This window comes from Bubalus bubalis, chromosome 23 (assembly GCF_019923935.1).
Source record: "Bubalus bubalis isolate 160015118507 breed Murrah chromosome 23, NDDB_SH_1, whole genome shotgun sequence".
NCBI classification, from domain to species: domain Eukaryota; kingdom Metazoa; phylum Chordata; class Mammalia; order Artiodactyla; family Bovidae; genus Bubalus; species Bubalus bubalis.
The window spans coordinates 22,661,438-22,689,254 of record NC_059179.1 but is presented as its reverse complement, the minus strand read 5'-3'; the positions used below and the strand labels follow the sequence as shown (position 1 = coordinate 22,689,254).

Genomic DNA, 27,817 nt, shown 5'->3' with positions numbered 1-27,817 from the left:
AACCTCGAGAAACAACTTCAAAATGAAAATGTCCACAAACTGTTGCATGCAGGGTGGCCGGCAAACAGTGCTTATTTATTTATTCACCTATTGATTCTTTTTACCGAGGACTCAACCGTGTGTTCTGACTACAGAATACACACAAAGATAAAGTCCACCACCACAGGCCATTTGTTCATGAGGATGATATTATTGTGGGAGAGGAAGAGGTCACAACTATTCTGAACTATTTAATCAATTTGAAACAGGTTTTATTGTTATAGAGACATAGTATCAGACCAAAAAAACCCCTATACATTAGACCAGAATTTCAGTGACACTTCTCATGCCCTAACTATGTGTAAGTGAATCATCTTAATTTTTTAAAGAGAAAATTTAAAATAAATAAACATTACACATGTGGTGAAAATTCCCTCTCATCAGGCCCTCCAAATCTCCCACCTTCCTTCCCCGAGGCAGCTATTACCATGAGTTTGAGGTGTATAATTCTGTTCCAATTTTTTACCTTTACCTGAATATATATGGTCCCTAAAGAATTATGATACTGTTTTGTTTGTAAATTTTTTGGTAAATGGTATCATATTATATATATTGCTCTGAATTTATTTTGCTAGTACATTCAACTTTATGTTTTTTCTACCTATCCAGGTAATTGCTTTATTCCTTTTTTAGACTTAATTTTTTTAAGTCTTTATTGAATTTGTTACAAATATTGCTTCTGTTTTATGTTTTGGTTTTTTGGCCAGGAGGGATGTGGGACCTTCGTTTGCCGACCAGACATTGAGCCCATACCCGCCTGCATCGGAAGGTGAAGTCAACCACTAGACCACCAGGGAAGTCCCTGGACTTAAAGAAGGAACCAAGAAGGAAGAAAAAGTTTATTCATACCGAACAGTTACATGTACCTATATGTTTCTGCCTGACTCTGACTGGGACACTAAAGTCAGGAAGACTTCTTGGAAGAAGGGAGGTCTACATTCAGCTTTTGAGAGAGAGAGAGGAAAAAAAAAAAAAAAGCGGCAAAGAATGTCATAGTACATTTCAGAGAGACCCCTTAAAATAATATCCTAAACTAGGAATTGTTGAGGTTTGCTGTGTGATCTTTCTTTCACTATTTAGAATATGGGTTCTATGGCTTTTTTCTTTCTTTCTATTTTTACATTTTGGTTAGGTGAAAGTTTCAACTGTGAAAGCTCCGTTTAAAAAGGAACGTAATACTAATCAAGATTTACTAAAACCAAACAACTTCAGAAATTCAATAAAACACTAGCACTTAAGTCCAACAGGTGACACACAAACCAATTACAAATGAAAGCGTCTTTGGTCAATGGGGTTGCTGGTGTGTGCTGAATAAAATACATTCAAAATGTATTTGCAGTGTGAGATAAAGATATGGAGGTCACAAGTAAGTGCCACTTGTCTTAGTAGTTTTAATTTTACCTTGTCAGCGTCCCATGTACAAAACTTGAGAAAGCGAGACTTTGATTTGTTCAGTTTCCTTAAGGAGGGGCCACAGAATCCTTGAAGCATGATTTGAAAAAGATGGATAAGATATTCCACCCAAAATTCAACATCACCTTTAATCTTGCCCTCTCTTCCTCTAATCCCTAGGTAATGTTTTGTGCTTCTTTTGCAGGAAAGCAATTTTGTTAATCACTTTAGCACCAATTCTTGCATCCCTGGCAATACTCAGAACTGCTTCCATCCAAGTCTTTGATGTGGGAAAGAAACACACACACTCTTTCGCATGTAATCTGAAAACAATTCACCTCTTGCCAATGAATGCACAGCACTCCACTTTAATAGAGAGCAAGTTCTGTGGAGGTTTCTAATCCTTTCTGCCAAAGAAGAGAAGAGAGAGAATCACTCAGGTAGCCCAACCTCATTCAGAAGTTAAAATCACTTGGAATGTTTTGTGGTGTGTTTGGGGCTTTTTAAAAATATCACTTGCTGAAGATTACTGCTCTCAGGGGAAATCAAAACAACTCAAGATCAAAAAAAATAAATAAAAAATAAAAAAATAAAGGTTCCTCAGCCCCAACTCAAACAGGATATTCTTCTCAACTCAGATAACTCTTGATCTAAGTGTATTACAAGAAACCTGCTTTAATCCCTCAAAGCAATGGTGTTATAGATAAGTAGCGGTAACATAGGTGGCTTAAATTCCAGAAGTGTACAAAAGACTTGGTTGGAAACAAAACTAAAAAAGAAAGAAAGCTCAATTCTGCATTGCTGTGACTTGAAGAGGGAAATTTAGGGCAGTAAAAATGCAAAGAATGACCCCTAAAAAAGAAATCGCTATAAAAGTCTAGATGTGTCTTAATGGTCTTGTGTGTTGCTTACAGTATGTGTCTGAATTTGTGTGTGTTAGGGGTATGTTTGTGTAAGCATTTTAAGACAGGGAAATGGTTTTACTGATTTCTGGATCTGATGGGGTTCATTTGAAAAATCCCTTTATATATTTTACTATGATAGTACCACATTCTGAAGCTTTGTTTCACAAAGGACTTTTAATAACTTAACCAATTTTAAGTTTAATTTAAAAATTTTAAACATTCCAGCATTTTCTCTGTTTGGTCCTTTTTCCTAATGTATCCCTGCTTGCTTAAATGCAGTGAGTATTCTTTTTCCTTCCATCAGTAATTGTCGTATTTTCACAATCTGGGTATTAATTTTGATCTATCTTCTTACATCCTAGTTAACATATCTCCTTGGAAGCAAACACTGGTACTAGGTTAACATCCTAGTTAACATCTCCTCCCGCCCCCAACTCCTTCATTGTAGCTTTCTGAGGCAAGGTAGCAGTAATTTTTTCCATTATTCCTGAAATATGCTTGAAAATGTATAATCACTTTGCTGTATACCAGAAACTAACACAACGCTGTAAATCTATAATTTCTCAGAATCTCCATCTCTCATACCACTCAACAGAAGAATCACTGTGATCAGACCCACAGCTTCCCTAGCTTTTTAAAAAGATAATATTTATTATTCAATAGGCAATCCATACAGTTAATTGTCTAAAAATTCAAAAGGTATGAAATAGTGTATAGTGAAAAGAAACCCTATCCTGTACCCAACCAGTTCGCCTCCTTGGAAGCAAACGCTGGCACAAGGTTTTGTGTCCTTGTCCAGAGAGAGCTGGCACCCGAAAAGTCGAAGCAGGCCAGTGTAGTTTCCCACCCGCCCCTCAGTGGCAACATGTATACACTCCTGCATTTTGCTTTTTCACTTAATGTTTATTAGCTACCCTTCTGCATCTGATCTTCCTCATTCTTTTTCACAGCTGTTTGTTTACTGTTCTATTCTATGGGTGTTCGGTAATGCATTTAAACAGTTTGAAATACATTTGTCCCAAACATTTCTATTCTCTGTCAATAGCTTGCTTCTTCTCAGGTTGTTTCTGTGACTCTGCTGCGGGCACTGCTGAATAAGTAACATGGGTTTTAATTAACTATCATGGAAGGCTCTTGAAAAATGTTTATTTTTGAAAATCTTTAAAATTAAAAAAAAATTATCTAAAGGAATATGAGTTTATAGTTTTAAGAAATCTGGACTTATGGGAGTTGTGTGATACCAAGACTTTGTTATTTCCTCTTGTTCTTGTCATGGATCCCACCTGCTTCAACATTTAAAATTCCTTTGTTCATTGATTTTCCTATGAGGGCTAACATAGGATACTGAATTGAGAATTTCCTTCTACTAACTGATATTAATTTTAATTTTCTTAACCTACAAAGTGTTAAATATTGCTTTATATATCTTTAATTGAATACCAGTTCAACAGACTATCTCAATATGACTAAGGACTCAAATCAAGGAAACTGTAATGCAGTGGACCTTAACTCTTGGGAGAGCTAGGGAAGTTGTGGGTCTGATCACAGTGATTCTTCTCCTTCTGTTGAGTGGTATGAAAGATAGAGATCTTAAGAAATTACAAATTTTTTAAAATTGAAGTATAGTTGATTTACAGTGTTGTGTTGGTTTCTGATATACAGCAAAGTGATTCATATATATATATATATATATAAAATATTCTTTTCTGTTATAGTTTATTACAGGATACTGAACATAGCTCCCTGTGCTATAAAATAGAACCTTGTTGTTTATCCTTTTTGTATATGGTAGTTTGTATTTTTGAGAAGGCAATGGAATAGAAGCCTACCAGGCTCCTCTGTCCATGGGATTCTCTGGGTAAGTATACTGAAATGGGATGCCATTTCCTTCTCCAGGGGATCTTCCCAACCCAGGGATTGAACTCAGGTCTCCTGCATTGCAGGCAGGCTCTTAACCATCAGAGCCACCAGGGAAGCCCAGTACAAATGATATCATGATATTTATCTTCTCTGTCTTACTTCACTTAGTATGATAATCTCTAGCTTCATCCATATTGCTACAAATGATGTTATGTCATTCTTTTTGATGGCTGAGTAGTATTCCATTGCATGTATATATCACATCTTCTTTACCCATTCATCTGTCAGTGGACATTTAGGTTGCTTCCATGTCTAAATAGTGCTGCTGTGAACATTAGGGTACATGTATATTTTCAAATTAAGAGCTTTCTCCAGCTATATGTCCAGGAATGGGACGGCTGGATCATATGGCAACTCTTACTTTTGGTTTTTTAAGGAAGCTCCATGCCGTTTTTCATAATGGCTGCACCAATCTACATTCCCACCAACAATGTAGGAGGGTTCCCTTTTCCCCACACCCTCCCCAGGATTTGTTATTTATAGACATTTTTGTGGGGCCATACCATGCAGCTTGTGGGATCTTAGTTCCCTGACCAGGGACTGAACCTGGGCCCTTGGCAGTGAGAGCACAGAGTCCTAACTACTGGACCACCGGGGAGCTCCCTATTTGTAAATTTAAAAAGTGTTTTATTGATTTGGCTGTGCCAGGTCTTAGTTGTGGCATCTTTAGTTGAGCAACTAAAATGCACCATTTAGGTGCGCTCTTAGTTTCAGCATGTGAAATCTAGTTCCCTAACCAGGGATCAAACATGGGCCCCTGCATCAGGAGTGTGGATTCTTGGTCACTGGACCACCAGGGAAGTCCCTGTAAACTTTTTTTTTTCTAAGATGTATTTTTTTTTGGCAGTAGTGGGTCTTCGTTGTTGCACGGATTTCTCTAGTTGTGGTGAGTGGGGGCTACTCTTCCTTGTAGTGGCTTCTCTTGTTGGGGAGCACGGGCTGTAGGCACACGGGCTCAGTAGCTGTGGCACAGGGGTTTAGTTGCTCTGCAGCATATGGGATCTTTCTGGATCAGGGATTGAACTGTTGTCCTTTGAACTGCAAGGTGGATTCTCAACCACTGGACCACCAGAAAAGCCCCCTGTAAACTTTTAATGATACCATTCTGACCAGTGCGAGGAGGTACCTCATTGTAATTTTGATTTGCATTAAGAGATGATAAATGAAGGATCCTGGGTTGTGCCACACATCCGCTGAGATTGGTTATGCTTGAGGAAGGCATAAGCACCTGGGCAAAATTTCCTTTCCACTTCCTGTTGGCTCCCATAGCACCCAGAGGCCCATGCCCTGGCCAAGTGGGGATTTGAACTCCTCACTTCATCTTGCCAAGGCTGGTATCTGTGCAATTAATGTTTGGTTCTACTGTCAGACTGACTTCCATTTCAGGTTTTTCATTTGTCCATTTTACTCCTAATTTATGAGCTTCTAGCACATACATGAAGTTAAATTTCTCTTTCGCCTTTTTTTTTTTTTTTTAAATGAGGAAGCTCTTCTAGCGGAAAGCCTATCATCTGTTGTGAAGGAGAGCTGGTGTTGACTTGAGGCAGCAGAGTTGGTGGTCCAGTGGCCATTGTCTTGTGTTAGAAGCAGGTGGTCTTGCTAAGCTTCATGTGTTTGGAAACTTCTCTGATTGGAGCTTGTGTTGTTAGAGGAGGAACTCAAGTTGTACTCCTTTTTCAGGTCAATCTGCTGAACCTGGGAAGATCCCCAGGGGCTATGGACTTCTTCCTGCTTTTCTCTCCCTGGTAGGTTTTAAATGTAGGGGATTTTTCTCACTCATCTTTCCATTTGAAAGATGCCATAAGAAAGGGGAAAACAGCTGCCACGAGAAAGGGCGAAAAGCAATTATATAGAGTATATAATTCTTTAGAAGTAGTGACATAGGTTCTCAAAAGATAACAGTTAAATATGGGCCTAAAAGTCATAATTCTCTTTACACAGTATGTGTATGTATATATATATGTGTATATATGTGTGTGTGTATATACACACATACACACACATTTTTAAAAACTAAAGTAAAAATCCCCTAAATAAGACATATTCCATTCACATCCAAACTTTTGTTTGTATTTAACAGCTGAACACAACCTACCATCTGTTCAAAATAATGTAACTGAATGCTATTTCAGAAAAGTTGTCTTTTGTGTTTTTCACATTTTTAACAGGACCCCAAACCTAGGACAGGATAAATAAATTATATCCTGTGGTTTTAGTTACTGTCATGAATGCCTCAAATGAAAAAAATTTATCTGAAGTTTAGGCATTCTTAAATAGTATAATTATAGAAACAGAAACAAGGTTATATTTGACCTTGTACTTTCTTCCAGAAGAGCTGAAGATGCTTAAGAGAAATTTTTCCCTAGAACTTATCATTTTCTTCTTGAAAAAGAACTCATTTATATATATTCTACCTCTGTGGTAACTTTATTTTTATGTATGTATTTATGTATGTATTTAGGGCTTCCCTGGTGGCTCAGTCGGTAGAGTCTGCCTGCAATGCGGGAGACCTGGGTTCGATTCCTGGGTCAGGAAGATCCCCTGGAGAAGGAAACGGCAATCCACTCCAGCACACTTGCCTGGAAAATCCCATGGACAGAGGAGCCTGATAGGCTACAGTCCATGGGGTCGCAGAGTCCGGCACGACTGAGCCAACTTCACTTTCACTTTCACATGTATGTATTTGGGCTTCCCAGGTGGCGCTAGTGGTAAAGAACCTGCCTGCCAGTGCAGGGGACATAGGAGATGCAGGTTCAATCCCTGGGATGGGAAGATGCCCTGGAGGAGGGCATGTCAACCCACTCAAGTCTTGCCTGGAGAATCCCCATGGACAGAGGAGCTTGGTGGGCTACAGTTCATAGGGTTGCAAAGAGTTGGACATGACTGAAGCGACTTAGCATGCACAAACCCATGCATGCACATGTATGTATTTAAAGAAATTCCCAGAACATTTCACAAGATTTATGGTTGCCTTCATCTTCGTTTTGTATCTTTCATCATTTGTTGCCAAATGACTCAGTCTTCTGACAGAGATCAGAAAAATCACAAATTCTGATGTCAACATGAATTATCTTAGATCCTAGTGCTGATGGTGTGCTCTCCATTTTGTTCAAAATTTCTTTGAACACCACTTATTGACATAAGAAGGCTATCTCAGACTAACTAATGGTAGCATTACTGAACTGGCAAATCTAGAAATTTGCTTTCTTATTCCCACAGTCTCATTTGATATTTCTATTTTGCCCACCCCCTTACCTTACTTGCCATATGGTCCTCAAATTTTGTGTACATGTGTGTGTATCTTTCACACATAAATTGGTGCTTGGAAATGTCTGTTTCTCACAGTTGTAAAGTCAGAACAGTATCTTAGAATGACATCTGACCCTCTGGAAAATCAATCTTTTTAGTATAGCTATAAGTTTGGATAATTAAAAGTCTTAAGTAGTTTAAATTTTGTTGGAGATGACTTATGGGACATTATTTTTATGTCTTTCTTTTGCATTTGGGATGACAAGATAGGGTTTCATAATATCACAAATTTCTAACTCAGAAAACACAGCCTTCATGTGCATTACAAGTTTTGCCAAGATTTTCTCTAAAAAGTCACAAAAGGGTAAAATAAATTTACACACACAAAAAAAACCCTTTATTTTTGTATAATAGATTTAGATTTACAGAAAAATTGGGAAACCAGAATAGAGTTCTTACATACTACCATTATCAACATTTTATGTCAGTATTGTGCATTTGTAATGATTAATGGACCAACCAGATTTCCTTGGTTTTTACCTAGTATTCTTTCTCTCTCCTGCTCTAGGATACCACATTCCATTTATTTGTCATGACTCTTGTTTCCTCTTGGCTGTGATAATTTCTCAGACTTGCCTTGTTTTTGATGATCTCGACATTTTTGAGGAGGACTGGTCAGGTAGGTTCATAAACCATCCTTCAGTTTGGATTTGTCTCATGTTTTTCTCATTATTAGACTGGGATTATGGCTTTTGGGGAGCATGGCCACAGAGGTAAAGTACCATTTGCATCATGTGTATCAAGGGTACCTACTATCCATGAGACTTACAGCTGATGATGTTGAACAGGTGTTGATCACCTGGCTGAAATAGTGTTTGTCAGCCTTCTCCACGAAAAGTTACTCTTTTTTCCTCCTCTTTGCATACTGTATTCTTTGGAGGGAAGTCATGGCATGCAGTCCTCTTGGGACTATGTGTGTGTGGTGGGGGAGAGCAGTTGTGCTCCATGTCCTCGAAGGTGAGGTATAACAAATTGTTTGGAATTATGTGGGAGATTTGTAAATGGACTTTTAAATAAAATATTAAAATTAATTAGCTTAAATTGAATGAAATGATTTTGTACATTCAGGTACAAACACCTCTTAGGTTTTTTTCTTTAAAAAAAATTCATTATCTATGTAATATATGTTGACTGCAGAAAACTTAGAAAATATAGAAAAGGGTAAGGCAACAGCAGAAAGAACTTTCCATAATTCCACCTCTCATCAGCATCCATTTTTAGAATTTGAGCATATTTCCTTCCAGTCTTTTCTGCATAAAGTAACTATTTTTAAACAATATTTTAAATTGTTTCATATGAAATAAAAATATATTATCTTTGAATATGACAAAGACAGTGGATTCATAGAAAAACAGATCAGATCTTGGGGTTTCTAACAGGATTTCAGAATATAAACTGCCAACTTGACAGAAATAGAGGAAAACAATAGAAATAAAAACAATAAAATGGGAAAGACTAGAGATTTCCTCAAGAAAATTTGAGCAGATACCAAGAGATACCAAGGGAACATTTCATGCAAAGATGGGCACAATAAAGGACAGAAATGGTATGGACCTAACAGAAGCAGAAGATATTAAGAAGAGGGGGCAAGAATACACAGAAAGATCTTAATGACCTAGATAACCACAATGGTGTGATCACTCACCTAGAGTTAGACATCCTGGAGTCTGAAGTAAAGTGGGCCTTAGGAAGCATCACTACGAACAAAACTAGTGGAGGTGATGGAATTTCTGTGAAAGTGCTGCACTCAATATGCCAGCAAATGTGGAAAACTCAGCAGTGGCCACAGGACTGGAAAAGGTCAGTTTTCATTCCAATCCCAAAGAAAGGCAATGCCAAAGAATGTTCAAACTACCACACAATTGCACTCATCCCACATGCTAGCAAAGTAATGCTGAAAGTTCAAGCGAGGCTTCAACAATATGTGAACTGAGAACATCCAGATGTTCAAGCTGGATTTAGAAAAGGTAGAGGAACCAGAGATCAAATTGCTAACATCTGTTAGATCATCAAAAAAGCAACAGAGTTCCAGAAAAACATCCACTTCTGCTTTATTGACTAGGCCAAAGCCTTTGACTGTGTGGATCACAACAAACTGGAAAATTCTTCAAGAGATGAGAATACCAGACCACTTTACCTGCCTCCTGAGAAATGTGAATGCAGGACAAGAAGCAACAGTTAAAACTGAATGTGGAACAACAGACTGATTCAAAATTGGGAAAGGGGTATGTCAAGGCTGTATATTGTCACTCTGCTTATTTAACTTATATGCAGAGTACATCATGCAAAATGCTGGGTTGGATGAAGCACAAGCTGAAATCAAGACTGCCAGGAGAAATATCAATAACCTCAATAGGTAGATGACACCACCCTTATGGCAGAAAGCAAAGAGGAACTGAAGAGCCTGTTGATGAAAGTGAAAGAGGAGACTGAAAAAGCTGGTTTAAAACTCAACATTCAAAAAACGAAGATCATGGCATCTGGTCCCATCACTTCATGGCAAATAGATGGGGAAACAATGGAAGCAGTGACAGACTTTATTTTCTTGGGCTCCAAAATTACTGCTGATGGTGATTGCAGCCATGAAATTAAAAGATGCTCGCTCCTTGGAAGAAAAGCTATGACAAACCTAAACAGCATATTAAAAAGCAGAGACATTACTTTGCTGACAAAGGTCTGTCTAGTCAAAGGTATGGTTTTTCCAGTAGTCATGTACAGATGTGAGAGTTGAACCATAAAGAAGGCTTGAAAGTGAAAGTGAAGTCACTCAGTCGTGTCCAACTCTTTGTGACCCCATGTACTGTAGCCTACCAGGCTACTCTGTCCATGGGATTTTCTAGGCAATAGTACTGGAGTGGATTGCCATTTCCTTCTCCAGTGGATCTTCCCGACCCAGGGATCGAACCTGGGTCTCCCACATTGTAGACAGACGCTTAACCATCTGAGCCACCAGGGAAGTCGCTTAGTGCTGAAGAATTGATGCTTTCAAACTGTTGTGCTGGAGAAGATGCTTGAGAGTCCCTTGGACTGTAAGGAGATCAAGCCTGTCAATCCTAAAGGAAATCAGTCCTGAATATTTACTGGAGGGACTGATTCTGAAACTGAAGCTCCAAAATTTTGGCCACCTAATGCGAAGAACCAACTGACTGGAAAAGACCCTAATGCTGGGAAAGATTGAAGGCAGGAGAAGGGGACAACAGAGGATGAGATGGTTGGATGGCATCACCGACTCGATGGACATGAGTTTGAGCAGGCTCCGGGAGCTGGTGATGGACAGGGAAGCCTGGCGTGCTGCAGTCCATGGGGTCACAAAGGGTCGGACATGACTGAGCGACTGAACTGGACTGAACCTGACATATAATTTCTGAAAACAAAACTTTAGACTCTTTCTATTTATGTGATGCCCAAATGTTTATACATTTATCATTAGTCCTCATTTCTTCTTTCTTATACTCTAATTCGTTCTTTATCTTACTATTACATGAGACACATTTTAAATGAAATAAAATTTGAAGAAATTTAGGTGGCTAGTTAAAACTCTGGCAATGATCTAGGGTTCTCCAACTGTCTTGTTGCATGGTGTGTTTGGATGCATAACAACCATAACTTTATTTTTGGGAGACTTTATTGATTTTGTAAATGTGATCCATGCTTCTTTAAAAAAAAAATAGCAATAGGGAAAAGTACAAAGTAAAATTCCATTACTAGGAATAACCATTATTAGCATTATTCTACAAAGTCTCCTTTTGAATATATATAAATAGGGACAAATTTACAAAAAAAGGCTCATATAATATATACTATACACACACTGTTATTTAATTTAACAAAAGAAATTGAAGCTGAAGTAAAATGATGAAATTACTAAACTTTTATTATATGTTCTTTTGCAAGACAGTAGTTCCTACAAATCCTTTTAAAAGTTTTGCAAAAAGATTATGAAAAGCATAAAAGGCTGTGGATTCTACATATTAACCCTTAGAAAGTATTAACAGTTGAGACAAGGACAGGATCTACTTTAATTGTTTAGAAGCAGCTTTTATTTAGATACCAGACCTGCCTAATGGTCAGAGGAAAAGTATATTATTAGGTGTGGCTATATTAATTGAAAGGGATCCTAGAAGACTCCGAATTCAATGCCTTATTCCTATTCCATTTTCTTTTGTGTATGGTGAAGACTTAGGACTTCCCTTGTAGCTCAGTTGGTAAAGAATCTGCCTGCAATGCAGGAGACCGGGATTCGATTCCTGGGCTGGGAAGATCCCCTGGAGAAGGAAATGGCAATCCACTACAGTATCCCTGCCTGGGAAATCCCATGGACAGAGGAGTCTGGTGGGGTACAGTCCATGGGGTCGCAAGACTTGGACACAATTTAGTGACTAAACCACCACCATGGTGAAGACACAGTTCAGAGTAGGAGCTTTAGGGTTAGAATGTCTAGATTTGATACCTGTTCTGTTATTTAGGAACGGTGTGACCATATGCTTCAGTTTCATCTTCTGCAAAAAAAAAAATAGGTTAATCGTATCTTCCTTATGTGGTTATTGATAAGAATAAGTGAGACAATACATGGAAAGCTCTTATAATAGTGCCTGATACACAGTCAGTGCTCAATAAATATATGCTATTATTATTATTATAAATTGTCATTCACAAAATAATCTCATTCTTTCTCATTCATCTCAGAATAATTCCCCTGCTAAATCTGCTTACTTTTAAAGTTAAAGGCTGGGGCCCTGAGGGCTTAAGAGGCATGCGGGCACTGGCATATTGGATATGGGAGTAGTCTCCTGCCTAAGATTGTCATCTATGTTTAGGAGAATGTACAGAACACACAGTTCTAGCCTTTTCACAATCCTAAACATATAAAATACCTATTAACAATAATTACTACTATGCAGTCAGTTACATGGACATACACAAAGAACTTTACATCTGAACTTAAAAATCCTCTAAAAGTGAACTAATATTAGTATTTCTAAATTCCCAGTGAAATTCATAAAGTCTCATACATTTTACACCATAGGAAATATAGGCAATATTCTATAATAACTTAAAATGGAATATAATCTATAAAAATACTGAGTCTGTGCTATACATCTAGAACTGATATTGCGAATCACCTATCTTCTATTTAAAAAGTAGAAAAAAGAAATTGAGTCTTATGTTTTAAAATATGAATTTCATGTTTTTGGCATTCTAAGTTAAAAGTAGTCCAATGCTTACAGTTTACTTATTATGCAAATTCTAAATTTAAAATGCCTTATAAAAACAAAGTAAATTTCAACCCCGCCCCCCATAGTATTTCACTATGTTTCCTGGATTTGAACTTCAAGGGAGTTGATGACTTTTCTAAAGATGTTCTGAAGTCCAGTGTACTCTTTTTATTTTCTTTTTTTCTAGCTATTAAGGTGTTTATTTTCTTTGATAATAAAACACCATTCAGTGTTCCATGAAGATATGCATTTACTTTTGTTACAAATCATTTTTTTCAGCCCCAGCTGATGTTTTATCTTTTTTTTTTGGCTGCACCATGCAGTGTGTAGAATCTTAGTTCCTCAACCAGGGATTGAACCCAGGGCCTGGGCAGTGAAAGCAGGGAGTCCTAACCACTGGACGACCAGGGAATTCCCATCCAGCTGATTTTTTTAAATAACCTGTCTCCAAAAAGAATTTTAAAAGTTTGTGTGTGATGTAGTTTTTTTCAAGTTTGTTTTAAATCCCACATTGGACTTTTTTTTGCTTTGTTTTGTGAGGGAGGGAGGGTTGATGAAAAATTCTAGGTGCTTCTCTGAGTTGAAACTAAACTGTAGGGTTTTTTTTTTAATAGCTTAGGAATTTAGAGATATACCAAATCACCACCAAATAACAGAATATATGCCAATTTTCCATTTTGGCTTTGCCTTTCTGCATAGTGAGTATTTTGGCTTATTTTGGAAATCAATAAACCATAAATTTTAGTTCACTTGATCTCCAGTTTGGGTGCAAAAGAAGGTGATTTTTTAGGTGATGGTTTAATTTCTCCAATAATGAGGGCAACATGGGATAAAGAATAAGTTGCATTTGTGTGATTGTGGATTTTAATACTTGATTTAATTAAACAATTTTCTGCGCCTTCAAGTCCTCTACTGAAAACTAGGTACAGTGTGGATGAATTACTTAGTTTTACTCTGTGTAAAGAAATGGTTAAAAAAAAATAGTCAAACAGTAAGAAATTACAAACATGTTTAACACAAATCAGAAGACAAAATGTAGGAACCATATGCTATAATCATCTGCTTTCCTTCCAGAGTGGCTCACAGTATACAACTGTAGCAAAATCAATAAATGTTGAGTTGATGATATTACCTCAATATTCAGCATTCCTACCTCAACAGCCTTCTAATAGTATGAAATGAGTAAATATCTTTATAATGATTTCTAAGAGATTGCCTAAATTCTTTAGTTGTACTGAAATGTCATGTCAAATATTGCTTTTAATAAGTAAACCACTGGCTGGAGTTTGGAAATCTTTTTTCTACATAAAGCCTTTGTTGTACCTTCCCCCCACACACACCTTTTGTAGAGTATTTTTTTGTAACAGGATTTGACCTGTAACTATTATTGAGAATTTTCTTAGAGGAGTTCAAAGCATTTTACAGGGATCATCTCATTTATCCCTCGAAAGTAAGGCAGAGGCATTATCTCCACTACAGACTGAGAACACTAAAAGGCCAAGATAGGTGGGGTTTTTTGTTGTTGTTTTGCTAAGATCAAAAAGCAGTTCTAGGGCAAAGCCAGATTCCGGTCTGACCTTGTTACATGATGCTTCTGTGGTGACATAATGCAATGTCCTTCCTCTCCTAGGTCTCTCCTTATGCTACCTGTTGAATAATTTCCAGAGTTGATATTTCATTCATTCTTGCTTCTGAAAATGGATCTTAAGATGTAAAAACAAAATAAACCCCTAAAATTTTTACTATTAGGGTTTGGGGCACAGGATACTTAGGGATCTTCCTCCCCCACCTGCAAATCTTACTGCCTCCACCAGTGCTGTTCAATAGAAAAAATGTGGGCCGAAAATTCAAGTCACACGTATAACTCTAACCTTTCTAGTAGTTACAAAAGTATATTTAGGCCAATGTATCAAAAATCTTATCACTTCAACATGTACTTAATATAAAACTATTAATACGATAGTTCACATTCTTTATCTTGCATAAGTCTTCAAAATCTGGTGGGTTTTCACACAGCACACCTCAATTTGGACTAGTCCCATTTTCAATGCCCCTAAGCCATGTGTGACTAGAGGAGACAGTATGGGACAGCATGGGACTTCAGTAGACTTTTCTTAGCTCTCCCTTCAAAATGGTACCTTTGTGAATGGGATGGGGGAGCCTGGTGGGCTGCCGTCTATGGGGTCGCACAGAGTTGGACACGACTGAAGCGACTTAGCAGCAGCAGTAGCAGTGTGAATGCAATCAATGGTGTGGGGCAGGGCTCCTGGATGACCTTGGAGAATCCACTTGCACTTGGGTGGTGACTAATAGCTTTACCACTTGCTTATCCATGACCAGGGAGTGGATGCAGGATCTAGAGGGCTGCAATCTTCCAAAATGTCAAAAATACCAGCTCATTGCTAGAACTGAGGTATATACCCCATGTGAGATCCCGGCCTAAGGAACCTGCCAACTTCTAGAGGTGCAGTTCGTGAGGCCCTGGTATATGGCCTGTGGAAAGCAGGCATCAGACGAGGTAGAAGAGGGGTATGAGAGGGGGAAGGCCACCCAAGTGAGTGCTTCTTGAGGGCAGGGCCTCAAACTAGCTGCTGCTTGAAGGGAGAAGCTCCTATGGCCGTCCTAACCAGGCCCTTGGTGGGCCTCACGTGCTAGATGAACGCACGCTGTGTTTCCGGCACACGCTCCGGGCGGCCCGGGGCATGGGAGGGGGGCGCTCTACGGCCCCCGCCCGCGCTACGAAGCCGCTCCACGGCCTCGGGTGTGAGGGGCGGGCCCAGGCTTCGGCCCGCGCCGCCCCATGTGACCCGGTCCGGCATGGTGTCGCCTCCTCCCGGGGCGGCGGCTGTGGCGGCGGCTCGGGCTTGGCTCCGCGTCGGGCCGGCCCCGCGGCCGCTCATGGGTAGTCAGGGCGGCGTGGGGCCCCCCGGGAACGGTGGGCCCGGCGAGGGTGAGAGCGGGGAGACGAGAAAACTGCAGGAGGAAGGGAGAGCCGCGAGAGGAAAGCGGAGGAAGGGGAAGGGGAAATCGGGAGCAGGGCAAGGCGGAAAAGGAAACGGGGCGGAAGGAAAGCCGGCGCCGCCACAGGCGAAGGAGGAAACGGGGCTGGGGGCTGAGGCGGGACCGAGTGCAGGCCCAGGAAAGGCAGGAGAGAGAGGCGGAAGCGTGGAGGAAGGGGCGAGAAGGCTCGTCAGGGGAGATGAGGGGAGCGCAGGGGCGCGAAAGGAGGCCAAAGGGAGAGGTGAGGGGAAGAAGGAGGAATGGAGGGTCAGGACTGGTAGGCGGGAGAGCGCCAGGCCGACAAGAGCACAGGGACGAGGGGGTCAGGCTTGGGGCCGCCTCGCGGGGACACGGGCGGCCATGGCGACAGCGGCTGAGGAGGAGGCGGCGGCGGCCCGGGAGCCAGCCTGCCGCCCAGCCGCGGGGCCCGCACTCCTGCGCCTGCCGGAGGAGCTGCTGCTGCTCATCTTTTCCTACCTGGACATGCAGGCCCTCGGCCGCCTGGCTCAGGTGTGCCGCTGGCTGCGGCGCTTCACCAGCTGCGACCTGCTCTGGCGCCGGATAGCCCGGGCCTCGCTCAACTCCGGCTTCACGCGGCTCGGCACCGACCTGTAAGCGCCCGCCCGCTCCCCGCCCCAGGCCGGCCCGCGTCCCGGGAAAGGGCGGGGCGCCGCGGCCTGGTCGGCCTGGGGCCGTGTCGTACCCTGAATTCCGAGGTCCAAACCCGGCCTCCTCCGACCCCTTCCCGAGCACCCAGTTCCTCTCGGAGGCCTCCATCTGAGGAAACCTCCCAAGAGCATCTCCCTTAGTCAGCACCCTCTCTGTGGGCAGCTCCTCACAATTAGCCATCTTAAGCACTCTTTTCAGCTGTTAAATGTGTCTTTTCGCAGACGTTGACTGCCTGGGTTCCTCAGGCGGAACTGTGGCTGGTCTGTGGCTTTAGAGGCCTCCTCCCATCCAGGTGTAGGACCCATGTCCCCTATGTGGTCTTTCAGGACGTTTTTATGGACATTCATCCTCTCACTCTCTTCTAAGGATCGTTAGGCTTCTGGGCTCTGATAAAATCAAATATGGAGAAAAGGGCACACACTCCAAAAAAAAGTCCCTTGGTCCAAGTGTCAGCGATAATTTATGACTTGATGGAGGCAGAATGACACGCAAAAAGGGTACCTGCTTATGGCAGGGAGTTGGATGATGTATACAGACTGTACGTGAAGGCATGGTATTGTAATTTGGCCTGTTCTTGGTAGGATCTGAAGCCTGTGAATGCAGAACTTAATCATGTAAGCTGTTAGATAGGAAAGGGAGAAAATGTGTGGAATTGGAGTAAAAACTTTCTGATAGCACCCAACTCCATCCAATTTGGATTAAAAAAATTTAAAAAGATAGTTTTAACACAATATAGCAACATTAAGGAAAGTTGGTTTAAAACATAAAAAGTTATAATATCATCACCTAGGCAGCTGTTCAGTTTTAAAAATTGCTTTTCATTTGCACACTTCTTCCCCCACTTAGTTGCTATCCTACTGATCCTAGCAGAATAGGTACATAATGTTTATGGGCTGTACTATGAGATTAAAAACTTTTCTCTAATATTAGACTTTCATGTTGTATCCAGCTTTTTGCTATCATAGACAACAAGGAAATGAATAATTCAATGCATTTTTTGGTAACAGCTTTATTGAGATCTATCAGATACTGTATAATACATGTCTTTTTGAATTGGTTCTTTAGAATAAATTCTCAAGATTGGCATTATTGAGTCAAAGGTTATGGTTTGTAAAAAGGCAATGTACCAAGTTACAGTGGCACTAGAAGCGATTTCATATAAGAATTTAAAAAATCTGCTATTTTAGTGGACATATAATGATATCTCAAAGTTTTGTTATTTTGCCTTCCTTTAGCAGGATAAGTATTTTCCCCTGTGTTTGTTTCACCTATGAGATTGTCTTTTCCTAGTCTTAGTCCATTTATTATTGGAGTATTGACACTACTCTTAGATTCCAGTCCTTGTGGGTCATAGATATTAGGATCTAATCTGTCATCTTTGATGCAAATATTTTCCCCAGTTTATTTCACTGTTTTTAGCCTATAGAAGTTTTAGATTTAAATATATCAGAATATGTCAGTTTTTGTGTGATTTTTTAAATCTTTCCTTCCCCTTCCAAAACAGAAATTTATGATTTCTCCCACAGACATAATAAATCTTCTCTTTGACATTCTGCTGGTTTTCCTATAATTTGACTTTTAAGAATTGTCAACACTTTCATCAATATCACTTTTCTTTTGGTGTAAGGGCCCTGAATTCAACCTTCTTTTTTTCTAAACAGTTACCTAGTTACCACTAAACTTTTTGTTACGTAATTCATATCTTTCCCTTTAGAAAGACAAAATAATTTGTTTTAGAAAGCTTACTTTGACAGATATTAACTTTATATATCTATGTGTATATATAGTCACATATACATACATATAGGTATGTATGTATATTGGGTCTATATCTGAACTCTTACTTTGTTCCACTGATGTATTTTTCCATTTCCATTCTAAGTATTGTTGCCTTTGATAGAGTATAATATCTGTTAGGGTTAAATTTTCCTTGTTGGATTTGTGATTTGTGTGTGTGTGAGAATGTGACATCTCCATTCTCATTCAGCCCCCTAGCAAAAAAAAAATTCTGTGCCTTTTCAAAAGTTTCTGTGGATTTCACTGTAAAGTAACTACATATCTGTTATTATTCCTAAATATGCTATTCTTTTTTTTTGGTGTGACTGCAATCTCTTTTTTCAGTATGTTTTCCAGCTGGGTATTATTAATGATGTCCAGGATTGCTAAAATCTTTTGGAAATTTTAAACCTTATTGTTTTAACTTTTATTATTTCTAGTATGATTTTGTTGTTGATAATTATGATTTTCTGGGATTTGGGGGGCATATAAGTCTTGTTACCTTCATTTTGTTAAAAGAATTTTTAAAAATATACATATATTTGTTTATTTTGGCTGTGCTGGGTCTTTGTTGCTGCATGGGCTTCTCTTGTTGCAGAGCACAGGCTCTAGGGCTTTTGTAATTGTTGCACGGGGCCTCCAGAGCAGAGGTTCAGTAGTTGTGGCACACGGGCCTCGTTGCCCTGCCAGGTTTGGGATCTTCCCAGACTAGGGACTGAACCAGTGTCCCTTGCATTGCAAGGTGGATTCTTAACCACTGGACCACCAGGGAAGCCCATCTTCATTTCTTATAACGAAAAACTCTTTCAGAGAACATATCAGTTGACCTAGAAGAGCAGTTGTCTGAAATGCCTAAACCCAATCCAGCCACGGCAAAATTTGGCTTTCTTGCTCTCCTTATAGATGAGATCGGGCACTTTCAAGGTGGTATGGCCATAGACTGCTCTCCTTATAGAGACTGAATGAACAAATGAAAGAATTTATGTTTATTTTTCTTTCCTTTTCAAATGCTCTGGGAGATAATGTAAATGAGTGTGCATTCTGTAAGTGATAATAACAAAATGAAAATGACTTTACAGTATAAGGTGCGTTGAGACCGCCAGGTGATTTGGCTTTGTTATTTTTTAGCCACATGTTTTGATTTCTTGCCTGTGTCCTAGGATGTGGTATCGCCAGCCTTCTAGGAAGTTGTTTTACCATAACAGTTGATAAAGAGCAGGGTCATGCTCATGTTTTCTGAGTTGAGGGGGAAAGTTATGCATGTTACAGCAGGTGGAGAGAATGTTTACCAGTGTGGTCTGTTTTTGGACAGCTGCAGAGACATGATAACCCACCAAGAGGGGTGGTGATCATCCCTGGAGGGAGATGGCGTGTGCCCCAGTCATCTTAGGGCATTGGGGAGCCTGGGCCCAAAGTTCGGTGAAAATATGGCTGTTCGGATTGTGGCAGGGCTGTAGTTCGTATTTTGGGCTAATTAACTGTACACTGGACAGTAGGACAAGTTTTTATAAGCACAAAACTTCATTTTATGAGAAGCCACACTTCACTGCCCCAGAGTTTTATCATCTATAAAGAATGAGAGTAACATAGCCAGTAAAACGAGGCTTAACCATTGTGATGTGTTAGTGATAGCACAGTGTTCAGCACATAGTAGGCACTCAGTAAATGTTGTAAAATGGAACTTTCAAGTTGTGTGGCTTCGCCTCTAGTCAGTCTGTATATAGCAAAAGTGGAGATGGTTTGACATAGAGAGGCTGCCTAAAGACAGAAGGTGGGGGAAAACACATACATGGCTGAATTTCTCTCACCTGTCCTGAATGTTTTTGGAAACATGACAGCAGAAGCTGTGGGCTTTAGGGTCTGCTCTCCCTGCTGAAGAGCCTCCTGAATTCTCAGAAACACAAACTGCTAAGGTTTACTGACCTTCCGGCCCAGGGCAAGTCCCATTCAGTTTGGTTCTTCCTAACTGATCATAGCTTTGTTGAGTAAGATGAACTGCTTTGGTTCCTTGTGATTTGTTAATGGTCTTATACTTGTGCTTGAAGGCATTTTGGCCACTTTGAAACCACAAACAAATAATTTGCTTCCCTTTAGGCCTCTTGCCCTACCAGTGAATACTGGTAGGTTTCCTGAGCTTTTTTTTTTAAAGTGGACACAAAGACAGTTTGAGTCAGTCATCTGGTTTAAAATCATTTTTATTTGAAAGTTTTATGAATCCTGGAGGAATAGAAATATCTTTAATATAAAAATCAAGGAAATGTTTCATATAGCAATCTTTTAAGTTTTCCCTAAAGAGTAGAGGCAAAACTAAGCTAGTTCAGTCTTCAAGAACAAAACAGTGAAATTTAACTCTGTCAGTTTATAATATAGGCTAAATGCAAGAAGTTAGAAAGTATGACAGGTGGAAGAGCAAAGGTGCTAATTGTAAATTCGGACACTGTAAGTTAACAAAAGCAATGAATGGAAAGAAAAAAGTATACCCGTGTATGTAAATCTATTAAAAAAATACTTTTGCTGTCTTATATTAAATACTTTTACCTCTCTTGATTGTCTCCCTCCTAAAGTAAGTCCTGTATGTTTTCAAACTTGAGTTTTATTTCAAATATCCCTTGAGCATTACCTGGGTTCTCTCTTGCGTTTGCCTGTCATAGATTTGCCTAGAATTAACAATAGGTGTTTAGGGAGTCAGGCTCTGAAGTGTTTGCCCTGGCATGTACATTCATTCCTTAGCCAGGGTCTTGTAGGCTTGGAGCTCTTTGAGGCTGAGGGACTGGGGTATCTATTTCAGTGATGATTAACGTCCAAAGTGGTGAGATGGACACAGATAAGCAGAGTGTGTTTGTTTGTTTTAAAATGATTGCACCTAAGAGCATTTTTTTGACCCAGAAAGCATAAAGTTTCCTAACTCTGAACAGAAAAGACATTGCTCACTGGTTACTTTTAAGGCCTAAACAGTGATTTTCAGAAAACAATTAGCAACTTAAAGTAACTTCAGCTCTCTCTTTCACCTTTCTGCGGTACCTAGAAAGCAATCACTTACTTGTTCTCCAGTTCATTGAAAGGTTTCATATATGAATGTATTTATTTTCAACTTTTTGGAAAGGCCTTGTTTTGAATGGTTTTGTGAGTTAATAAAAGTGAGTTCAGTTTACATATTTGAAATAAATAAAGCAATACACCTGTGGAAGCAGGAAATGGTCTTGTGCAGTCAATACCTCCAAATGCAAACTGGAGGACTTTCCTTCAAGACTGAGAATATGGAAGCTGCTTATCTCCTTTCCAGTCTTGTAAAACTCGAACAGTAGGGGATGACTCTCCTAACTTTCAAGGCAGAATCATGGAGAATCCCAAAGTCCTCATAATCTACAAGATAAACAGTTCATGTTGGAATGAAATCTCTGCAAGTATTTCAATACTCTTTCTCACTTTCAGTTTTCTATGTCTAGCCCCTTCGTCTTAGGTAAAGATTGTGCTTGAGCTGCTTGAAATCAAACTGGCAGCGAGGTTACTGATGAAGCATACACATTTAAAAAAAATTATTTTTAAGTGTTTGACATAGAAAGGAATTATCTTTGTGTGGCAGCTTAACTTTAACTCTGGAGTAACCCTGGCACTGAATTAGTTTCTGGTCCTAACTCAGAACCATGTAACAGGGAGAATTTCAGGTAGACTCTTCTTGAGGCCAGGCTCCAATAACTTTTGAATATTGAAGATGAGATTGACTGTTTGGAAAAACAAGGAGAAAGTTGAGTTTTGAATTTCCAGTGAAAATTGACATGCCCCCACACTCTGATCTACAGAAACAGATTTTTGATAAACTCCAGAATTTATCTCAGGTGTGCCGGCCATCAGATGAAGTTGAGAATCCAAAGATTTGGTTTATTCTTGAGAAAAGTCCTTTTTATTTAGCAGTCTTGCTCAGATTTGAACAAGTATTAGAATTTAAGGTGTAATCAGTAGAAGCAAGATGTTTGTTCTAATTAAGAATATGTTTATGAATTTTGAATCATGTAAAGGTTTCACCTGTATCTAAAACTGAGTATGAGACTGTCTGGAGAAAGAATTTATCCCTTGTTAGAGGTTTGACTCCCTTGTCTCAACTTGAAGTCAGTTTTTCATTATATCCAATTGTCCACATTGCCCTCCCTGAAAGTCTGGGCCACCCAATGGGCCCCCGTGTCTGGCCCTCTTTAGCCCACAATTAATTGCCAGTACATTCTTTCTTCTTCTCCTTCTTTTTTGGTATTTGACATGAGCTCAAATTGCTGAGAAAGGTGACAACTGTGAAATGAAGACAGGGCATGGAGACACCTTAAAAAATACATGCAAAGGCCACTAAATGACAAGAGCAGACTGCCAGGCTCTTTCAAAACATCACCACGTCTGTTGACTTTCCATTCCTTGTTCGCAGCACAAAATTGGAGGTCAAAGAATCATAGGAGTTAGAGATGGAAAAGACATTTGGGGTCAGCCAGTTCATGCCTCCACCTTCTCCTGCCCCTGATTCCAAATCATTCCTTGCATTATATTTTCTCCCCCAGCTCTTGTACAGTTTTCACGGTCTTCACTCAACCCCGGCTGTCACCTTTGGGGAATGATGCTGGAGGCTCTGTCCAGTTTCTCCTCAGCAGAGAGAGATATTGCCTGTGCCCCCAGTTGACATTCATGAACTTCTTTGTTGGTGGTCTCAGCTGAGAGGCTGAAGGCTAACTGGAAGTTTCTCTTCTGCCTGGCAGTGGGGCTTTTCTAGACAGAACTGAGGTGTATTTAGTGTAGATCATGTTGGGAAAGGGGAAAAGGGCTGGGGTACAGTGCAACTTTACCATTGCTGACTTTGTTCCTTGAATTTTTGGAGGAAGGTTCTTGACCTGAAAGGAGATGTGTGTGTGTGTGTGCGCGTGCATGTGCGCTGTATGCACACCTGAGGAATGTTGTATTTTGGAGGTGGACAGAGACAAGGATATATTACTGAGTGGGAGTTTGATAAGAACCCTAACTTGGATATTAGCAGGTTAAACTAGCCAAAAATGCTAGTGAAGAAGTAGATGATTATTTTAAGAAGTGCATGTTAAGGAAGAATTAGGTATTAGAAGTGCCAGCTTAAGAGTCAAGTTGAGGAGGACAGTTGGGCTGGAGACCAGTATTTTGGGCCAGGGAACACTTGCTTTTGGGATCTCCCCTTTAAGAAAGTAGAGAAAGGGCTGTCTTGTGTTCACTGACTGCATGGTTTGGCAGGGGAAATGGTCATTTTTAGAGGCAGCTTTGGAAGGTTACCCCCAGCTCCCCTTCTTGTTCCAGCAGCTGTTGGGAGCAGTCCGAAGGGGGTATTATATTTCTTCTGGTAACTCTGCCAAGAATGAGAGGAAATCCACAATCTGTGGGCTTTTTGCGGGGATGGGGATGGGGTGGCAGGTGATGGGACAGGGAAATTAAATTGTTTTATAGTAAATATGTTGAGATACTTTTCCTGGAAAGCTGTTGCACTGAAAGGAAAGCTATTTCCCCTGCTCACTAGCTCTGTAATGGGTTCTTTCTCTGTAGAGAAAGGGAAATAGACTTCTGCTGGTGCTGCTTTTTCTTTCTTCCCTGTAGATCCAGGGAATCTTCCCTGACCTCCTGTGTTTCTTTGAATTTCATTTAGAAAGTCCATGTTGAAAATGTGAGTCAAGATTCAGATACAGGTGGTGTGTGTGACTAAGGGGCCTCCCTCCAGAAGTGAGTTACTAAAGGAGAGCCTCCCTTCATCCCTTATCTTGGCTGTAGTCTGACTTTATCATAATGGCCTAGCAACTGGTGATGTAAAAGCGTTCTGAGTGGCGTCTGGTTCATGTTCTCTCCATCTCTTCATCCAGGCTGCAAGGGCACCAGTGATGTTGAAGCCTGGCCACTTGGGCTGAGAACCTGTTTTGGTGATTAATATGGAACACAATCACAAGATTAAAAACAATAAAAAAATAACCCTGGGAAGCAGAGCAGTATAATTATTCCTTGCATTTCAGATGGGGAGCCCAGGGAAAAGTCATTGTGATGATATGAGAACCAAGTTCACTTCTGAGTCTGGTAGTGCCTGATTCATGACTCAGAAGATGGCCTGTTCACAAAAAATAGTGGCATCTTTCTTGATGTTGTTTATTGTTAGAAAGTGCTAGATCAGCCTTTCTGAAAGCTGTATTGTGGGATTCTTAAAAAACTGATTCTATGATTAAATGAGTATGGGAAATGCTGTGCTCCATGTCCCCACTTTCGAGAGCTCACAATGCCCATTGGTAAGTTAAAGGAAGTCCTGTACAAGAGAGACCTGTTTACTTTTGTTTCAGCATTGTCCAAAATATTTTGGACACCAAATTCTTTTTTCTCCCGCTTAATATCTTCTAATGTCTTGCATAATACAAACACTGATCAAGTGCCCTGCAAATTTAGAACTTGACCAATAGCAGGAGGAAATGAATGTGAACACAGTCTTAAATCCTAAACCCACATAAAGAATCAGGGTTATGCCCATTGCTTTGGACAACTTTGACACGTGGGTGCCACATTGAGATACTTCATCTGCTCAGATTCCTTTCCTTGAGCCTCTCTAGCATAAGAATTTGGTGGCCTTGGTTGAATTTCTGAAGATGTGGTACTTTGTACATTTTTAGGAAAGGCCTTTGGAGCTTGAAGGTAGTGTGTCTAGGCTCTTGAAAAATCTGTAAGTCTTGTTGAAAGTGTGACTTGCCAAAGGGAGAACTGTACTTTTGAGAACTTGCTTAAGCAGTTCCTAGGCAGTATCTATCAAAATACCTATTATACTAGGAACAAGGTTCTTACCTTTTGTGTCTAAGACGTATTTTTGTGTGATAGAACTTTTGATAGTACATTAAAGGATTAAAAGATGAATGTCTTCTTTTAAAAAAGCTGGCTTCAGAAAGTTGAAAAACCTGTCCATTTACTTGCTTTGGTATGTTAATGTCTGAGTAGAACTGTTTACTGCCCTGACCTTGTACTCTTATATCTTTAGAGGTTAAGTTCATGTATGTTGCTCTGAACATGCAGTCTTTTTTTTTTGTAGCAAATTGTGTCATAAGCCATATTGTGGCTCAGTAATTTGTCTGACAGATGTTTTCATAAAAATGTGGATCTTTGGTTGAGTGAAAATAAGGTCTATAAATCATTAAAAAATTTATAGCAGACTTATTTAAGGTTCCTGGTATATCACTGCTCTGAAGCATACTAGTTGAGATCCACTTTTAGAAGTACTGAGAGTTTTAAGACTCAATTTTGTGGAAATTATGACTGTATTGGACAACTGAGGCATACAGCTATGCAAAGCTAACAATGTCATAGTTTACGGTAGGTTCAGTCTAAGGGTTCACATGAGAGAGAGAAGAATGTTGGAGGAGTCAGGGAAGTAGCGGCTTAAAGCTGGATTTTGAAGAATGGATGGATTTGACTAGGTCCCAAAGTGGGAAGTAAGCATTTGTTGGGCACAAAGGTAGGCTGGTCTGGCAATATAGGAGAAGATAGGGGATAGGAATGTAAAAGAGATATGGCTTGGTGGGAGTTCAGTTGTGGAGTGTGAAGCCCTGGGAGGTGAGGTTGAACAAGTATGGGGAGCTGACGCTTGGAAGCCTTTCAAGGGATATGTGGGTCTGCTCCATGCCTCTCCTTGTGCTCTCTGTCCTGTTGTCATGCTGGGCATGTTCTCTGTAATCTCACTTCACCTTGGGTCTTGAGGCTGTTTCCTATTCCTGGCCTGAAGGATAAGAGTTTAACACAATATATGGTTTTTTATTGATTTAATTTGAACCTTAATTATAGACCTCTGCTCCTGAGGCCATTGGAGGATTTAGTGTAACATATGTATGAAGGAAGGGTTAGAAGCTTCTTGTCTTGGACTGTTTAAATACTTGTGTGTACATTAAAGCGAAAGTCTTAGTCTTGGTAGCAGCACTGGTAGGCGCAGGCTGTATGGGGGAAATCTGCTTACCAGTGAGCAAAAAGAGCAAAGAATTGAGAAAATGTTGAATTAAAACTCCAAGCCCCAGGCATCATTTTGTATGGTCCTGTCCCCGCTCCTTAGCCCAGTGCCCCTTGAGATGGCCTTGTTCTGTGCTTGTGGACAGATACCCTCCTCTCCTGAATTCCCAAGGCAGCAAGATGTTATATTTATGGAAATCATGTCAGTCTGCAGCAGGTAGGTAGCATGCATGGTATCAAGGGGAATCAAACTTCCAAGATGAGCCAGAGAAGGAAATTGATTTGTGATCCAGGAGGTTTCCGATCTCAGAGACTGTGTGGATATGACTTCTCTAGTATACTCACACCTCCCCCCTTCATCCCTCAGCCATTTTTCTTCAAATTCGGTTTATTTATTTGCTTTTGGTTTGGAGTGTGAATGAAGAGAGATGAAATGAAAGGGAACTCTAGATAACTGCCTAGATTAATTTCTGTCCCTCTGGACTCACTGTTGCCAAGATTCTAAGGGGCCTGATAGCTTACTGTGGGTGCATGTTGTGTTGTTTTTGTTTAAAATAGGTCATGCACCCAGGAATGCAGTCAAACTATAATGGTGACTAAGTGCCGGAAAGCTGAGAGGGAGGGGGGCCAAGTGGAAAAATGAGCCTGAGGCAAGAGAAAAGAGGGCTGGGAAAATGGAAGTTCCACCAGGCCCACGGGCCAGGTTAGAGATTTCTCCATGCATTAACAGCTGCGCCAGAGGTTTATTTACAGGGCACTAATCATTTTGGGGGGAGCACCCCCACTTTACACCACTAACTGTCGAAGGAACAGCCAACCGGAGAGTATTTCTGGGATGGGAAGCAAGAGTCCCTGCTGAATTCCCAGGGGCACGTGCTCCTGTCTTTTCAATCTCTTTGGGTGCCTTGTTCTACCAACTCCCTTTAACTAGGCTGTGATAGGTCCCCACAAGGAGGGAGGGCTACTTGTTTTCAGAGAGAGAAATTTTTTTTTATTCCTCCTGATTTTTCAAGTGCTAAAGCCAGTAAGAATATACATATGATTTGGCCATCAACTAGGGAAATTAACCATCAGGAAGAATCGAACAAACAAAAGGGATTAAAAAAAAAAAAAAAAAGCTGCGTTAAGCTGCTTTTAGCAAAGTGGTACTGTTTCTCACTATTTCTCAAGTGAAAGCCAAGTGGAACATTTTTTTAGAGTTTAAATTTGTTTTGAAGGGCCAGAGCCAAGTACTTTGATTATGTTGTTGTTTGTGGGAGAGGATGCCTGCACCTGCCGCTTGGTAGCAGCTTCTAAAGTTCAACTTTGAAAGTTTCTTGCTGCTGTGATCAGGCCCTCAGGGCAGTGTTTTGTTTGACCTTTAGTAAAGTGTCACCAAATGGCATTTAAGTGACCAGGGAGATGAGAGAAGTATTGTCCTTATCCTAATTCAGGAAGTATATTGATTCTTTCCCCTTTATTTCCTTCTTGTATGATCCAGAATATTCAATTTTTGGTTTCACCTTTACCTACTAACTTAGAGCTAAAACTGAGGACCATAAAAGACAGTTAACAGGATGGACCAAAACAACTGAAGTGTTAGTGAAAAAGATTAGACTTGCTGTTAAACTTTATCTCCAAGTCAGTCCCAGA

At 40.2% G+C, this 27,817-nt stretch overlaps 1 protein-coding gene and 2 long non-coding RNA genes across 12 annotated transcripts in view; 2 read left to right on the top strand and 1 right to left on the bottom strand.

The window, feature by feature from the left end:
- The window catches only part of LOC123331421, a 39,311-nt gene extending 38,066 nt beyond the window's left edge, over positions 1 to 1,245 (top strand). The window contains exon 3 of the long non-coding RNA XR_006548056.2: positions 747 to 1,245. This is a non-coding gene — a long non-coding RNA (uncharacterized LOC123331421). The remainder of the gene's footprint in view (positions 1 to 746) is intronic.
- Positions 1 to 16,397, bottom strand: part of LOC102400086 — a 39,006-nt gene extending 22,609 nt beyond the window's left edge. For all 4 annotated transcript variants that reach the window (XR_006548054.2, XR_327086.4, XR_006548055.2 and 1 more), the window contains exons 1-2: positions 16,259 to 16,397; positions 12,016 to 12,064 (exon numbers count right to left, since the gene is read on the bottom strand). This is a non-coding gene — a long non-coding RNA (uncharacterized LOC102400086). The remainder of the gene's footprint in view (positions 1 to 12,015; positions 12,065 to 16,258) is intronic.
- The window catches only part of FBXW4 (F-box and WD repeat domain containing 4), an 83,301-nt gene continuing 70,988 nt past the window's right edge, over positions 15,505 to 27,817 (top strand). Inside the window, exon 1 of one of the 7 annotated variants that reach the window (XM_044935201.2) lies at positions 15,505 to 16,392. In XM_044935201.2, coding sequence (XP_044791136.2) covers positions 15,599 to 16,392 — 794 coding nt within the window. In that variant the 5' untranslated portion in view covers positions 15,505 to 15,598. The remainder of the gene's footprint in view (positions 16,393 to 27,817) is intronic. The other 6 variants (XM_044935200.2, XM_044935199.2, XM_025274036.3 and 3 more) reach the window with 6 other exon arrangements.